Source organism: Pongo abelii, chromosome 12, assembly GCF_028885655.2.
Source record: "Pongo abelii isolate AG06213 chromosome 12, NHGRI_mPonAbe1-v2.0_pri, whole genome shotgun sequence".
NCBI lineage: Eukaryota > Metazoa > Chordata > Mammalia > Primates > Hominidae > Pongo > Pongo abelii.
In genome coordinates this window covers 124,121,431-124,138,237 of record NC_071997.2, presented here as the reverse complement: position 1 = coordinate 124,138,237, position 16,807 = coordinate 124,121,431, and the positions used below count along the sequence as shown (strand labels likewise).

Sequence of the window (16,807 nt, the reverse complement as noted above, 5' to 3'; positions counted from 1 at the left end):
GGTCACTCTCAACCAGGGGTTTGTATATCAGAGAGCCAGACCATGGCAAGAAAACGGAAGGAAGGCAGTTTTTTAAATGATACAAAAAGTTGGCTATTAACCCATCATTAAAAAATAAAGAATAAAACGATCCTAAGAAACAAGAAAGTATTGCGACAGGGGAGACACAAAGGGAAATTAGTCTTATAAATTCTTGCAGATGTTTAGAATAACTAATTTTCTTTCAATACCCTGCAACAGGACTGTAGGTGAGGTTATTTACTTCCTAGCTCACATAGAAAATGCCACAATGTGCTATTTCTATAACCCAACTTTTATTATTTTTAAAAGGCAAGGTTTCACTAGTCACCCAGGCTGGAGTGTGGTGGCTATTCATAGGCACAGTCATGGCACGCTGCAGCCTCCAACTCCCAGGCTCAAGTGATCCTCCTACCTCAGCCTCCCAAGTAGCTGGGATTACAGGCGTACTCCACCATGCCCGACTCTATTAATCATTTCATCTTTACTGTGGGATAGCCAATTACTTTCTGAACTTTTCATTTACCTTAATTTTTCCACCCAGGTTCATTCCTATTCCCTTCCCACCGTGAGAGTCTCAAAACAAGCTCCCTTAAATCAACAGGCTTCCCTAACTCAGGCCAAGCTGCACTGATACAGCAAATAGGCCCTGAAGCATCAGGGTAATGGCTACACATTTTTCAAGACCCTGCAATGAATCCCCATCTTACTCAGGGTAAAAGCCAAAGTCCTTACCATGGTCCTCCAAAAGGGGTCCATGAACCCCACTGGTGACCCAACCTGACCTCCTACTTACTTGCTTCACTGCACCCCATCTCACCACATCAGCTCCCTTGTTGCTGTTCCTTCAACATTGATTCCAGGTGCTCTCTGGCCTGGAACTGTTCCCTCTGCCTGGAAATGCTTTCTCAGATACCTGCCTGGAAAACTCTCTTGCCTCCTTCAACCCTTCCTCAACTCTTCCCTTCTCCATGAGGACAATCCTGATCCTCTTACTTAATGCAGAACCTGCATTATTCTTCATCTCCTTAACTCTCTTCTACCTTTTATCCTTTCCACCACACTTGCTGCCTTTTAACATGCTAATTATGTATTATATATGTTGTTTATTACCCATCACTCTCTGACAGACTGCGAGCTCCTCGGGGCAGGGATCTTTGCTGGTTTTGTTCATGGATACACCCAAGCTCTTAGAACTGTGCCTGGTCCATAATAGGTGTCCAATAACTGTTTTCTGAATAAATGAATGAATTTTAAGCTTTCTCCCCTTAATTTCTCTCACATCTTTGGATGTTGCTAGACGTCTAGTAACAACAACAAAATAAATAAGTAGCAAAATACACAAATAGGTAAACTAAAAAAAAGCCAAACACGTCAATTTAATGCATTTCACTGTTTTCTCCAAACAACAAAAGTAGGCATGATTTAAACATACATCAAAATAAGCTAAAAAATTATGCCCTTCACCTTTATCTTTAGAAATCTGAATTGTCCAATTTTCACAAAGACATGGATAAAAATAATGCAAAGCCAGAAATGCACATTGAATGGTCAACATTACATCTGATTATGGGTATATTTATATAAGGTTTGCAGGCTCACTCTTCACACTGAACTTGGCAAATATACAAATGTCATTTATTTCTGTCCAGATAAAATATGATTTCTATTATAGATGACACAATCTTTATTTCAGTAAAAACCTGCTTAGTTTCCTCTCCTATATGGGGAATTATCTTGTAATTTTACAAATAACTAGATCAGGCTTTCTCTTTAAAAAGATAAAGATATGGATAAAATACTGAATCTCTGCAGTCAAAGCAAGTGTGTTTTGAGAATAAAGATGGAAACAATAATTATATAAAAGACAGTAATTTAATAAATTTTGAATGATGACAACACCTATACCTACAGATAAGTCATACATCAAAAACAAAGAATTTCATGAAGATTCTAAGCTGTATATAAAAAACACCAAAATAGCATGCATTAAATAGTTTTTGGAATAAATATTGCTAGTATCTCAAAAACTAAAGAGAAAAATTATCAGTACAAAGGATGGACTTTGTACTACAAAGGAGATGAAGCAACAACTTCCTCTAAACTAATGTTAAATTTTTCATGCTATCCACATTCATAACTTAAGTCCACATGCAAAAGAAACAAGCTTGTGCAATAATCCAGGCCAAATGATGGCGGGGAAGAGAGGGAAGGAGAGCTGATCATCACCCAGAAAATGATGGAGAGAGCAAGCAGGTTAGTGAGAGCTACAAGAGGTATGAGATGACTACATGTGATAAAATGAAGCTTATGAAAGCTTTGGGTGAATATCAGGAGGGGTTATCATAAAATATGATGTTTTATTATGAGAATGCCCTAAATAATGTATAGAAATAACATTACTTGAATAATTTAAAAATAACCGGTCTATTAAAGTCATAAATTAGATGTCCATAGTGTCTGTACAGCAAATTGCTACTTCAATGAAATGGAAAATGGCTACTATTCTGAAGCACCCTTAGAACTTATTCAACTGTTCTTTAAACATCAAAATAAAATACCAAAATAAAGAATGTTGTTATCCTTATCGCAAAATTATTCTGACCATATCGTGGCCTGGGTAAAAGATTGACTGAGCAGTGTCAAAACAGAAATTTAAAGCACTATCATCATGAAAACTACTTAAATTCATTTTTTTAAAAACCACTATCATTCTGCTTTAAATGCCAGAAATGAAGTTTTAGATTAAAATATTTCAATGGTTGTCTAAAATGCTGCAATAAAAACCAGACAGAAAATTTTTAGTTTTTATTTTACTCCCTTTCTTACTAAATGTATGTTAAAAAAAAAAAAAAAAAAAAAACCTCTCAAATGATCCAGACAAAAGCTTTCAGCTCAACACATAATTGCAAGAAAATTACAATAATTGTACCAATTAAAACCATCTTGAATGAACAGTGTGTCATCTTAATGTTCCCGTGGTTTACAGAGGGGTCTATTTAATTCACTGAAATTGCTTTCCAGTGTTAGTATCAAATGTCATTTGTTAAAAGTTGAACAATTTAGAAAATAATTTAACAACACAATTTCACCAAACACCAAGAACCAACATTTTCTTTTTCACCTGAATAAAGCCAGCAGATGTGTCATCAAATTGCTATAAAAATAAATGAGGCTTTTTATGGATTAAAAAAATAAATTTTACTACTAGAGTTAAAAATACTATTTTCTGATTGTTTTTACCAAATCAGATTTCTTTAATACAACAAATGAATATCAATTACATACTGCTGCTTTTTGTCGGCTGTAAATAAAACTTTCTCTTATTCAAATGACAAGCAATAGCATTAAAGAACTCAACTACAGTTAACTAGAAACATAATCATCTAGATTATTCTCACATACTTTAATATGTGGCTTTTCAATATGTTAATCAAAGTGTCTTCCTATAGTTTTTCACTCCAAATCCTTATTACATATAATTATTTTAAGTCAATTCATACAAATTATCAACGATTGCTTACTATACTTTTTCTCTTCCTTAGACTAGCTACAAAAATATTCTTTGTAAGTAGTTGCAGGCATTTAAGACTTAAATATACCTATTTCACCAGAAAGAGAAGAAAAGCATCTCAAAATCACCCCAAATCCAGCCCAGTCATAGATGGCAAGCCTGCCAAATGCCGAAGTTTAAAGTAATGAGTTGGTTTAATGGCAAAGCAAAGTTCACATCCCTCATTCTATCCCCACCTAACACCTCTGCACTTTCCAAAGCTTCAAGAATACATAAGGCACCTAGCAAAGTACCTGACGTGAAGGAAGGAGGTCAGGAACACTAAGCGACTCGACCTCCTTAAGTAAGGACCCACGTGAGACAACTAGTTCTCCTGTGCCCAAGTTTACAAACTTCTTGAAATCTAGAAATACATTCCTGGAGTAATATACTACTCCTAAACAATACCAATTCAGACAGGGTCTAAGAATCTAAAGCAGCCACAATTTCCTTCCACTACTGTTTCTTAAGCCATCGCTCCACAGTTCCTAAATGAAGGCTTATTCTTTTTTATGACACATTTTTATTTACACACAAATGATAACAACAACAATCTCGAGGACAGATGACAGTGTCAAGGGATTACCTGTTTACATTAAATAGGGCTTTATGTATAAATATAACATGTGAAAAATAAACCTCATTATATTGGTATGAATTATTACGAAGCACTTAAATCTTTTTTAAAGTTAAGTTTTAACTGCTTAGCAAGCATTCATAATTATACAGCACCTGTATTATAATACAAATGTTTATTCACAAAATAAAACCTCGTATGTACAATAAAATATTGTACTACAGAACCAAGAGAAAAACGAATCATGTATCTCACAATAAGATGATCTGTAAAACCTCAAAGACCAGATGCAATTCAGTACCACTTCTCAATAGGCAGACAGTAATTATATATCACTGCATCTACTGAAACACCTACTTGATACAGCACACAGGTTTAAACCACTAAACTACTTTCACATAAATTAAACAGCAAAACCTAGAAGAGCTCAAATCTGTGGACTAATACGACAACATCAATAATTCTAAAACCAGTTATTTACTTAGAAAACATTAAATGTGTACATAAAAAATAGGAACTAGAAAAATAGGAAAACCATATACTGACAATACTCTAAGGAAATAAAAGTTATCTGAAATCTTAGAAGTTTTAATATATAAACTATACACTAAGGCTGGGCACAGTGGTTTACTCCTGTAATCCCAGCACTTTGAGAGGCCAAGACAGGAGAAATGCTTGAGCCCAGGAGTTTAAAGACCAGCCTGGGCAACACTGCAAGTCCCTGCCTCTACAAAAAATAAAAAGAAAGAGCCAGGCGTCTTGGTGCACGCCTACAGTCCTAGCTACTTGGGAGGCTGAGATGGGAGGATGACTTGAGTCCAGGAGTTTGAGGCTACAGTGAGCTATGATTGTGCCACTGTGCTCCAACCCGGGTGATAGAGAGAGATTCTGCTTCTAAAAAATTTTAAAAAATTTTAAATAAACTTTATATATCTGAAAAAGGAAAAGTTTGTCCAAATAAAGTCATAGATTTTACATGACAGGATATATACCTGTGCTAATACAACTCCAAAATTATAATGGAATTAATAAGAATGATTAAATCCAGAAGTATACATTTTATACGTATTATTTTGTATTGTCTGCTTTATATGCATTTGTTTTTTTTTTTTTTAACCCAACCTAAAATAAAGTAAAATACAAAGAGGCCACAAAAGGTACCTTTCGTAGATGGTTTTTAATGTCATTTGATCTGGAATACCTTCAGTCTCTTCCAAATATAATATGAGCCATGAAGTCCGGTATGGCCACTGCTCAGTAAGGTTGATCCAGCTAGCAAGCCTGTCCCAGTTGAAACTAATCTGATTGGCTCTCAGTAATCGTCCTTTTAAAAAATACAAAAACATTTTAAAATTAATAGATGTGTGATAGTATGTTAAGTAAAACATTTAGTATATTCACACATATTTTAAATTTCTAAAATTTACCATTTAATTTATACTACAAATTCAAATCTAGTACTGCCATGGCTTCCAAAATCCAAAGAGCTGCATTAAGTAAAGCTTTTAGGGCTTAAACACAATTTTCATTCTAAAGTAATTTTTTGGTTGTTTGATTTGCCACTGGTGAGATATACTTCTTCGACCACATATATGCAGGCAAACATCTTTCAGAACTGTGTCACACAGTTCAACGCCACCCACAATCATTGAGCAGACCATCCATTCACCCACAATGGACCCCAATCCCCTAAAGTGCCATCTGCTGAGATCCTATTGATGGACTATAAACAGATCCAAATATGCCAGTCCATTCTCGTTGTATTATAGATGAATGGGCAATCCCACAGGCTTTCATTTTCACATACTAAGGGTGGTCTATGTAGGTAACCTACCAACTGAGTTGTAATGTTTCTAATATTTATTATTTACGTATTTTAAAACAACCCTGTCTATTGCTGGGATTTTCTGAGGACTCTGATTTGCTGTTCTACCACTAGGCTTGTGTACATGTAGACAGTCGCAATCCTCAAACTTTCAGAATGGATGCCTTGTTTCATTGTATCATGTTTCACCATGATTTGGTAGAAATTCTGAGCTGCTGACACTGTTGTTAAATTTTCAAACATTGTCAATTTTACTTCATCATTATCAATTTTATTTGTATGTAGACTAAGATACCTATTTCTTTTAGTTCCAATATGAGTTATTCCTTTCCCTACTACTAATAGATACATAGATATAGATATATAGATAGATACAGATATACATATAGATATAGATATATAAGCCCCAATCCAATTCTTCCTATATAACCAGGCCCTCACTTCCTCAGCAAATCTGCTCATACACAGAAATTATATTTTCATGGCTTGATTCCTTTTCCCTGGAAGGTGAGATGTGAGCATTTGATGGAGATATGGCTATGTTGGAGATATACACACAGTGCTGTGTGAAAAGAGAAAATGAGCATCAAATCTAGAAGCGGCAGTTAAGGGAAGTTTTCCTTAAGAATATAACTACTAAAAAGAAAAAGACAAAAAAAAAAAAAAAGAATGTAACCAACCACTAGAACTAAGCGATGAAGGATGAACCCAAGTTAGTCTGGTGGGAAGGCACGGGCTGGCAGAGACAAGGGAAGCAGAGTGAGGACATTCAGACAAAAGGAACAGCAAATGCACCATGCATGCGTGCAAAGTCATGAAGGAACCGGTAGACAGAGAGAACTGGAAAACTATTTTAAAAGTATGAGTGAATAGGCCAGGTGTGGTGGCTCACACCTGTAATCCCAGCACTTTGGGAGGCAGAGGTGGGAAGATCATTTGAGGTCAGGAGTTCAAGACCAGCCTGGCCAACATGGTGAAACCCCACCTCTACTGAAAATACAAAAATTAGCCAAGCGTGGTGGCAGGCGCCTGTAGTCCCAGCTACTCGAGAGGCTGAGACAGGAGAATCACTTGAACCCGGAAGGTGGAGGTTACAGTGAGCCAAGATCACACCACCGCACTCCAGCCTGGAGGACAGAGCGAAACTATCTCAAAAAAAAAACAAAAAAAAAGTATGAGTGAATAAAAATAAATATTCTATCCTAAGAATATATCTAGCCTACAATTAGCTAAAAAATAAAGCAATATCAAAAGAAAATTCTGAACAACGAATATGTCTAAGATAATTTTTTAATCTTATCTTCCAAAATAATCCAATAAAACAAATTTGAAATAAAGTACACTTGATAAAGCACAATTTTTAATTAGGAAACCACTCAACTAAATACTTATCAATATTTATCTACTAAAACCTCAAATTCTTTTCTGATCTTAATCTCTCTACTGAATGACTTTCCTAATAGCAACAACTATTTGTATGGTGTTGGGCGGGTAACACACACTTTTGCATACATGGGAAATGGGGATTCAAGAGGCTAAGTAACATGCCCGTGACTCAAACCCAAGTCTTTTGCCTTCAAATTCTATCCTTTCCAATAAAATATATTTCCCTACACACTTCCAACTAATGTTACCCAATGAAATGGAAAACATCACAAAAAAAGAAATCAAAATTTCATTAAATACACAGATTTAAATCTGTAAGTTATTTTTCAACATAGCACTTTTAGGCAATGAAACTAATGGCGTTAGGGGCTTTATAAATTGAAAATTTTACTTAGAAATTTTTCATGGGCAGAGCTATATTTGATGAGACATAAAAGACAAATACCTCTGATTTAACAATTAGAAAGTCTACTGTATAGTCAGAATAATATTAGAGAAATTCTTACATTTGAAATGTGGCTTTAGGAAGATATTTTCTTTCTATTCTGAAATGTGTAAACATCATTATTTTAAAAATGTGTATCTCAGTATCAACTATTAAATGATGTTAATTTGGTCCTCTTTAGAGTGTCTGAAAATGTCTAAATATAATCCAAAATCCTTCCTATGGATTTGGGGTCTGTAAGGCTCAAAGTGAACTACCCAGGGGCTAGATTTTTTTTTTTTAAGAAGGAGTCTCACTCTGTCACTCAGGCTGGAGTGCAGTGGTGCAATCTCGGCTCACTGCAAACTCTGCCTCCTGGGTTCAAGCAATTCTCCTGCCTCAGCCTCCTGAGTAGCTGGGATTACAGGTGTGTACCACTACGCCTGCTAATTTTTGTATTTTTCGTAGAGACGGGGTTTCATCATGTTGGCCAGGCTGGTCTTGAACTCCTGAGCTCAGGTGATCCACCTGCCTCGGCCTCCCAAAGTGCTGAGATTAGAGGCGTGAGCCAGTGCGCCCAGCCAGTGGCTAGTTCTTTGACATCACTTCCCACCATTCTCTTTTGATCCCCAAAGTGCAACCGCCCTGGCCTCCAGCTGTTGCTGGAGCCTTCACACTTGCTCTTCCTCCTGTTAAGATGCTTTTCTCAAGACAGATATAAAACTCAGTTCCCACTTCATTCAGGTCTCTTAGTCATTCAACAACAGTGTCCTAGATATTGTTCTGGGTACTGAGAAAACAGCAATAAGAAAGATAGATAGAATGCCGGGCATAGTGGCTCATGCCTGTAATCCCAGCACTCTGGGAGGCCGAGGCGGGCAGATCAGGAGTTCGAGACCAGCCTGACCAAAATGGAGAAACCCCATCTCTACTAAAAATACAAAAATTAGCTGGGCGTGGTGGCACATGCCTGTAATCCCAGCTACTCGGGAGGCTGGGGCAGGAGAATTGCTTGAACCCAGGAGGCGGAGGTTGCAGTGAGCCGAGATTATGCCACTGCACTCCAGCCTGGGCGACAGGGCGAGACTCTGCCTCAAAAAAAAAAAAAAAAAAGAAGGAAAGAAAGATAGATAGAAAACCTTTGCCAGTTGGATTTTAAATTCTGCTGAGGGGAAACAGACAAAAACCAAAGAAACAAACAAACAAAAAAGTAAATGATGTAGTGAATTAGAGGTGATTTTTTTCGAGTAAAACAAAGCAGGGAAGGGGTAACGCAAGGCATACCAAAGAAGATGTCATTTTATATGAGATGGTGAGGGAAGATCTTGTAGAAAAGCTGACATTTAAGCAAAGACTTAAAAGGAAGTGAGAAACCCCATGATGCATATATCCAAAGAACAATCTGTACAGGCAGAAGAAATAGCAATTGCAGGAGGAGTCTTTTGATGGGAGCATATCTGACATTTTCAAGGAACAGCAAAGAAGTCAGTAAGGGATGGAGGAGGAGAATGGTGGGAGATGAGGTCAGAAGGAGGAAGGGGATGCAGAAAGTCAGACCGTAAAGGGCTTTGTACGAAACTATAAGGACTTAGATTTTGGTTTTCAGTGAAATGAGGACACATTACAGAGTTCTGAGCAGAGAATAACATGACTGGCTTCTATTTTAAAAGAATCACTGTGGTTGCCGTATGGAGAATAGGCTGTAAAGAGAAAAAGACAGGAGTAGAGACGAGTTAGACTATTTCCATAATAAAGGTAGAACATGATAATGTATCTGATGAGGGTGGTATGCTAGAAATGGTGAACAGTGCTCATATTCTGGAAATAGACTGAAGACAGTGCTACAGAATTTACTAGTAGATTGGTGGTAGTATATGAAAGAAAGATCAAGATTTTCTTACTTAAGGAACTGGAAAAGAGTTGGATTAATAGATAGGAAAGACATGGATGGATGAAGTTTGAGTCAGAGAATCAAATATTCAATTGTGGACATATTATGTGTCAGATATCTATTGACACCATTAGATGTCAAACAAGCAACTGAAGAGCTATAGGGCTGAAGATACGTATTTGAGAGTCACTGGCATACAGATGGCATTTAAGCCTTTCAGAGTAAATGCGGTCGCCAAGGTGCCAGGTCTAGATAGAAAAGGAGAACTCCAAGGAACGCACCCCAGGGCGTTCCAATGCTAAATGGTAAAGGGAGATGAAGACTAACCACCAGTGCAGAAGGAGGAAATCCAGTTGGTGTGGCATTCTGGAAGCCAAAGGAAGAAAAATTTTTCAACGAGGAAGAGTGATCAACACACTGTCAAATGCCACTAATGGGTCAAATAAGATGAGCACTGGCCTGGCCACTGAATTTTATAACATGGAAGCCATTGGTGACCTTGAAAATGCAATTTTACTGAACTGAGAACAAGAGATTATGAGAATAAGTTAGAGAAAACAGAGGGAGATTAATATGAGACACAGGGACAGACAAGTCTTTTGAGGAGCTTTGCTGAGAAATGGGGTAGTAGCTAGAGGCAGAGGTACAGTCAAAAGCAGCTTTTCTTGGGAAGGAAGAAACAATCTGTGTGTTGATGGGAGTAATTTTCGAGTGAGAGGGAGGGCCATCTCCTGTTTACAGTCTTGTTTTCATGACACACATCATTCTGTGACGTTATATCTTTCAGTTTTCTCTATTAGGGCAGAGACTTTATCTTGTTCACTGCTTATCTCCACAATGCCCAGAAATGTTACCTGACATAAGGTAGACACTCGCTACACATTTGTTAAATGAATACATACATGTTGATAACATACTAAAACATTCCCATTGTTGAACATAAATACAGTGAGGCTTGAGAACTCACTTAAAGGAACTTAAGTACCAAAAATATTGTAAGTATGTTAGATACAACCTCACTTGGAATACAGTTCACAGCATGAACCCCAACAATATTAAACACAATTCTAGTATAACTATCATACACTTAACACCAGTAAATATTACAAAGTACCAATCAATACCCTGCAAAGAGACATATATTTTACAAACTAAATTACAAGTATTTATGTGGTTGCCCTGAAGCAATGAGCAAGGAGGAATTCACAAGGCAGAATTCCATGCAGGGACTTCAGGCACAGGGCAATAATCCTCAATTTTATTGTCAATATTTTTTATTCAAAATATCATATGAAAATTTTTAAAAAATAGTGTAGAACATCTGAATTTCAACATTTTAAATTATAAGTTTATACTCAGTAATACAAATCAGAATAAAATTATCTTTATAGCGAAAGAAAAATTAAACTTGAAGTAAAAGATTTTTTAAATCATAAAGTTTTAAAACAATGGTATACAGCCGACAGTTGATAATATCAGTTCTGACTTTTCATTGTCAAAACTAAAACTGACTTCATTAAGTGCACTTAATACAAATAAAGCCAGTATTCAGGAATGTAAACATATACACACAATACATACCTTTGTTTCTGAAATTAAATGGTTTTGTGAATGCTAAAGCTTATTATCTATCATAGACAATAAGAGACAAAAGTCACCTGTCACAGAAACAATATTAAGTAATCTTCTCATGGTCTGGGGACTGATGTCACTGAACCAGTCCTCGGTAACCAGCAGTTTTGTAAGATCAAAGGACATCTGGCGAGTGATGGTCCTCTGCATCTGCCTTCTTCGGTAAGTGTCCTGAAACAGCACATCGTCAGTGAGAAGGAACCCACGCGTCCAGTCTAGGAACTTAAGGCTTTTTGAGATGTTAATAAATGTTTATAACAAAAAAAAAATCCAAAGTTTTAGTCAAAAAGGAATATCATACAGTAATAAATTATTATCTGTGAGGTAGAATCTTCACAAAGCAATTGTAAAGTCATATTCACAGCAACTGCATGAAATGCTATGGTTTAGCTTCAGATGCATTTTAAGTCACAGTGGTACAGTTAGAGGAAGCTCAATGCCTTTAAGATTATAAGTAGGCAGAATTGTGTAAAGAGAATGATATTCAAACTCCATGGGGTCTGGCTATTTATAGAAACCCTTAAATAAAAAGCAAATAAGCCCTTGTCTGGTTTTAAGGATTCAGCATTTTGATTTTTAGGTTATTATCATTATTAGACAGGGTCTCTCTCTGCCACCCAGGCTGGAGTACAGTAAGGCAATCATAGCTCGCTGCAACCTGGATGTTTTGGGCTTGGGCAATCCTCCCACCTCAGCCTTCTGAGTAGCTGGGACTACAGGCATGCACCACAACATCCAGCTAATTTGTTTGTTTCTATTTTATGTAGAGGGTGTCACTATGTTGCCCAGGCTGGTCTTGAACTCCTGGTCTCAAGTGATCCTTCCACTTCATCCTCCCAAAGTGCTAGGATTACAAGCATGAGCCCTGCACCTGGCCTAATGTTTAGGTTATTCTAAAGTATGTGAAAACTGAGGGACAGCCTCTCTAACTATCCTCACATCTCCACATGAACGAAAGGCACTCTACAGGGTGGGTGGGTTAAAGGAATTCCATCTCATAAGAGGAGGAACAGGTACAACCAAGGTGTGCTCTTGTCTAAGGTCCTGATGCACGGGAAGGATGGATGCAACCATGCGGCACCCAAGGGTGCCAGGCAAGAAATTAAAAATGGTAAGTTATATGTGCCTCTGAATTTAGTGCTGTCAACTGTCATTCATCATATTAACTTTGCATCCATATCTGTAAAGGGTAGAGGCATAAAATAAAAATGTCACTGAAGACATTTTTTTAAAAAGTAAAACATCCAAACTTAATGGTAGCAAACCAGAAAAAAACACAATGCCAATACTAGCCCAACTTCACTGAGTGTGAGTGGCATTGTCACAACTGCCCTGCAAGTGAATATCTTCCTGTCATATGCATACAGACATATACACAGAACATGCCCTTATTCCATACAAATAAGATGGGGAGGTCTCCAACCAATGTGTTGGAGAAACCCCCAGTGGCTGGGAAGGACACAAATTACTATGTGGTAGGGAAAAAAGAGTGAGCATCCCACAAGCATTTAGGGAAGGCCGGCCAACAGGAAGACAAAGCCAGGAGTTTTCTCACACTACAAACCTTTCTCCCCTACTGCTATGGTGGCAACAGGCATAGCTCAACCTGACCAGGAATGAACAGAGTGGTTCTCAACCCTGGATGAAATCATTTGGCAAGCTTTAAGGTCTCAGGGATCAGGAGCAGCACCTGGGCTGAGAACAGGTTGGGACCCCTATACGAAGTACAGTTGTTAGGGTTCTAGGTGCGGACATTCCCTGAAACACATGAAGCTGAAAGGAAATTCAATGATAATGTTTATTTGAAGCATTAAATGCAATATTTACAAGATATTATTTAAGTGGCATCATCTTAATTTTATTTGTATTCAAATAAATAGCAATACAAACATACAGCTCGAAGCCAATGGCATCTTACCCGTCTATTGAGGGCTGTCTTGCTACCAAGTTTTGTCGTCTCCCCAAGGCTGTTCTGTGAAACTCTTCTGTCAGCATCTTCCTGTATCCCTTAAATAATTTATCAAGACAGCATCACTTACACCAAAATACTGTTGTATATGATATTTAAAGAAATGTGAAATAACAACAATATTTTTCAAGGTAAAAAGGAGAGTCGCCATAAGGAAACTACAAAACTATTTCAAACTCAAAGTACTTTAGGAGCCTGTGCTTTACCTGTAGTATCTGAGCATGGAACGTCTCCATTTGCTGCTGAAGTTACGAGAAATTTTCTTGCATTGCTTAGTCCACGACTATTAAGGAACACAGGCAAATGCACTATGTTGCGCATGTAGTCATGGCCATTTATATTTGAATCCCGAAGCACACTATTGAGGTTCTGGTTAATTGCCTTTATGATAATATGCGGATCACTTGCAAAAATGGCAATGAACGGGCCTTTTGAAAACAGAACTCGGACCTGTGGTAGAAGAAATGTACAGTTGTGACACACATTTTAAATTGTCCAAAAGAATAAGGCATCTCTTCAAAATATGTGCTACCTTTTGGTGACAATATTTCTAAACTACTATTTCTTTTCATCAAAACTTATTCTGCACAAAAGCAAATTTTACTGACAGCTCAATCTAGGTTTGTTGTCATCTGACATAGATAAAACCTGCAAAGAAAATTAATATTGTCCTTCTTTCAGACATTTACAGTCTGCTAAAGAGGTAAATCAATGCACATGAGAAACATTCATGAATACAGATGCTCTATTCATTTTTCTCACAGTGCCATTAAGCTAAAATTATTTAAATCTCTTTGTGACCAAACATTTATTCTTGCTAAGTTTCTGTATAAAGAATGGTTGTTTTTACAAAAGAAAAATCACAAAATAGGAACTACTCAAACAAAAACCAATTCCATTCTATTTTTAGATATTTGAGAAGTCATACATTCCCTCAAGTGCCACAACATAACAATGGTGGCTTTTGAGGTGGCGCAAACGTACAGTGTCCAGCATCTGAAGGACTTTGTCCTGCTCACAGGCATCTAATCCATCAATGATGACCACCAGCCTTGTCTGATTCTGAGTGAAGCTGTCAATGGTTTTTGCCATCCTGGCCATCAATTCCACTTCACATTTAAGAACCTGTATTGCAAAGTAAGGTATAGAAAGCACTGAAGGAAGATCCAAGAAGCTTAAACATATTTCTTAGAAAGCGTGATAGAAAGTCATCTAATAGGAACAGAAGACATTCAAAGTCCTTGCTGCCAGTTGTGGTTTCACTTAAAATAAGAGCGAGTGCTTCACAATTTACCAAGTGACTACACATAAATTACAGCAGCTGATCCTCAGAATGACACTGTGGGATAGACACTACCATATCTGTTCTAAAAAGAACAAACTGGGTTGAGTGACTAACTTGCAAGATCAGAAGCTGTTAATGTGAAAAGATTCAGATCTGGATGCAAATCCAAGTGATCGAAGCGCTACACTGCTGTTGGCTCCCTGATGGCATCTGACCTTGGCCACAGGAATGAGCTGCAGAATTCTATGAAGTCCCTTTCACTTTGAAAAACAAAACCCTGTATTATTTATTTTGGTGCTTCAATTTGCTATTTTTAAAAACAGATCTCTTTACTGGGTTCTAGAGGAACTTATATTATTAGACAGTAGTTGCTAACTCTTTTGAATAACTTATAAAAGTCTATTTTATAAAAACATGCTACTGTTATAATGTTTCTCACTCCAAATATGTATTTCCACTGGAAAAATCTGGAATAGAGCTCAAAATAAATAAAAGGACTGCTGGTTTCTGGTTCTACATATATATATAAACACTTTGGAAGTGGCCACTCCTTGATTATGTAAGCTTATATATGTGTGTGTGTGGGGGGGGGGGGGGGGGTGTGTGTGTATAATGTACATATTATGTATGCTTATAAATGTAAATGAAATTAATGACAACAATGATACAAGGGATGGGAGAGAGGAATTAGGATTACTTTGCTATTATAAGATAAACTACCTGAGAAGTGATATAGTATTACTTGAAAGTGGGCTTGGATTAGTTGTAAATGCATATTGCAAACCCTAGGGCAACCACTCAAAAAAAGAAGTTTTAAAAAAAGTACAACTGATATGCTAAGAAAGGTGAGAAAATGGAATCATAAAAAAATGCTCTATAAAAGCATAAAAGACAAAAAGAAGAGTAGAAGACAAAAATAGGAACAAAAATCAAGCAACAAATAGAAAACAGTAACAAATACAACAGATATTAATCCATCAAAACCAATTATCCCTTTGAGCGTCAGTGTTCTAAAGATACCAATTAAAAGAAAGAGATGTCAGAGATGATCAAAAAAGAGCTAATTGTATGTTATCTACAAGAAACCCACCTTACATAAAAAGACACATGTAGATTAAAAGTAAATGAATGGAGAAAGCATACCAACACCAATCAAAAGACAGTGGGAGTAACTATATTAATTTCAGACAGACAGAGTAGACTTCAAAGCAAGGAAAGTAACTGGGATTAAAGGGGGGCATTACATAACAACAAAGGAGCTGATTCTCTAAGGAGACATAATAATCCTAAACATTTATATATCTAAGAAAGGAGAATCAAAATATGTAAGACAAAAGCTGACAGAACTGCAAGAAGAAATAGATAAATCCACTATCATAGCTTGAGACCTCAATACCATTCTATAAGGACAGATGCAGCAGTCAGAAAACCAGTAAGGACGCAGTTCAGCTCAACAACACCATCAATCAACTGGAACACCTACATTTACTTCATCCAAAAAAAGAAAAAAAAAACAGAATACACATTCTTTTCAAACTCACATAAAGCTTTCACCAAGATGGACCACATTCTGAGCCATAAAACACACCATAACAAATTTAAAATAGAAATCATGCATACAGTGTCTTCCCTCAGTGGAATTAAACTAGAAATCAAAAACAGAACGATAATTGGAAAATCCCAAAACATGTAGAGATTTAAAAACACACTTCCAAATAACACATGGGTCAAAGAAAAAAATCTCAAGAGAAATTTTAAAATATTTTGAACTAAATAAAAATGGAAACACAACTTATCAAAATTTGTGGGACACAACAAAAGAACAGCTAAGAAGAAAATTTATAGCACTGAATGCATATATTAGTAAAGAAGAAAGATATAAAATCAGTAATCTGGCTGGGTGCAGTGGCTCATGCCTATAATCCCAGCACTTTGGGAGGCCAAGGTGGGTGGATTGCTTGAGCTCAGGAGTTCCACACCAGTGTGGGCAACACGGTGAAACCCTGTATCTACAAAAATTAGCCAGGCGTGGTGGCATGTAGCCTGTGGTCCCAGCTACTCGGCAGGCTGAGGTGGGAGGATATCTTGAGCCCAGGGAGCAGAGAGTGCAGCAAGCTGCGATCACACCACTGCACTACAGCCTGGGCAACAGAGTGAGACTCTGTCTCAAAAAATAAATAAATAAAAATAAAATAAAATTAATAATCTAAGCTTCCACCTCAGGAAACTAGAAAAAGAGCAAATTAA

At 37.0% G+C, this 16,807-nt stretch overlaps 1 protein-coding gene across 10 annotated transcripts in view; it reads right to left on the bottom strand.

The window, feature by feature from the left end:
* Positions 1–16,807, bottom strand: part of KIDINS220 (kinase D interacting substrate 220) — a 112,600-nt gene that overhangs the window by 40,006 nt on the left and 55,787 nt on the right. For all 10 annotated transcript variants that reach the window (XR_010136371.1, XM_063713786.1, XM_054548411.2 and 7 more), the window contains exons 18-22: positions 14,260–14,400; positions 13,482–13,725; positions 13,225–13,313; positions 11,333–11,477; positions 5,310–5,472 (exon numbers count right to left, since the gene is read on the bottom strand). Coding sequence is in view for 9 of the 10 variants with exons in the window: in XM_063713786.1 (XP_063569856.1) it covers positions 5,310–5,472; positions 11,333–11,477; positions 13,225–13,313; positions 13,482–13,725; positions 14,260–14,400 (782 nt within the window). In the remaining variant the exon portion in view is untranslated. The remainder of the gene's footprint in view (positions 1–5,309; positions 5,473–11,332; positions 11,478–13,224; positions 13,314–13,481; positions 13,726–14,259; positions 14,401–16,807) is intronic.